The sequence below is a fragment of the Tupaia chinensis genome, unplaced genomic scaffold (assembly GCF_000334495.1).
Source record: "Tupaia chinensis unplaced genomic scaffold, TupChi_1.0 Scaffold000529_1, whole genome shotgun sequence".
Lineage (NCBI taxonomy): Eukaryota > Metazoa > Chordata > Mammalia > Scandentia > Tupaiidae > Tupaia > Tupaia belangeri.
In genome coordinates this window covers 168,180-168,490 of record NW_006160042.1, presented here as the reverse complement: position 1 = coordinate 168,490, position 311 = coordinate 168,180, and the positions used below count along the sequence as shown (strand labels likewise).

The window sequence follows — 311 nt, the reverse complement described above, 5'->3', positions numbered from 1 at the left end:
CGGAGGGCTCGACAGAGGCCGCCGGAGCCCACCCCTCCACCCCGGCCGCCGCCGCCTCGAAGCGCTCCTGGCCTCCCCCCACCTCTAAGGCTCAGGGTGGACGACACATACTCAGCATTGCAGCGGAGGATCTTGCATTGAGAATGAGCTGAGGGCAGAAGGAAGAGGGTTGTGAGAAAGTCCACAGACCCTCGCTCTGTTGGAGTATGTTCATAACTCCCCTAAATCTTATTAGGAGGGTTCAGCTGTTCCTAAAACCAACCACGGGCCTCCCCAGGCCCCCAACCCCTCCTCCCACCTCCGGCCTCTCC

The 311-nt window shown here is 61.7% G+C and overlaps 1 protein-coding gene and 1 long non-coding RNA gene across 3 annotated transcripts in view; one reads left to right on the top strand and one right to left on the bottom strand.

The window, feature by feature from the left end:
- The window catches only part of LOC106735794 (uncharacterized), a 48,219-nt gene that overhangs the window by 28,986 nt on the left and 18,922 nt on the right, over positions 1-311 (top strand). The gene's annotated exons all lie outside the window — the stretch shown is intronic.
- Positions 1-311, bottom strand: part of HJV (hemojuvelin BMP co-receptor) — a gene marked incomplete in the record, with an annotated part of 4,453 nt that overhangs the window by 2,289 nt on the left and 1,853 nt on the right. For both annotated transcript variants that reach the window (XM_027775194.1, XM_027775193.1), the window contains 1 exon segment: positions 1-148. In XM_027775194.1, the coding sequence (XP_027630995.1) occupies positions 1-148 (148 nt within the window).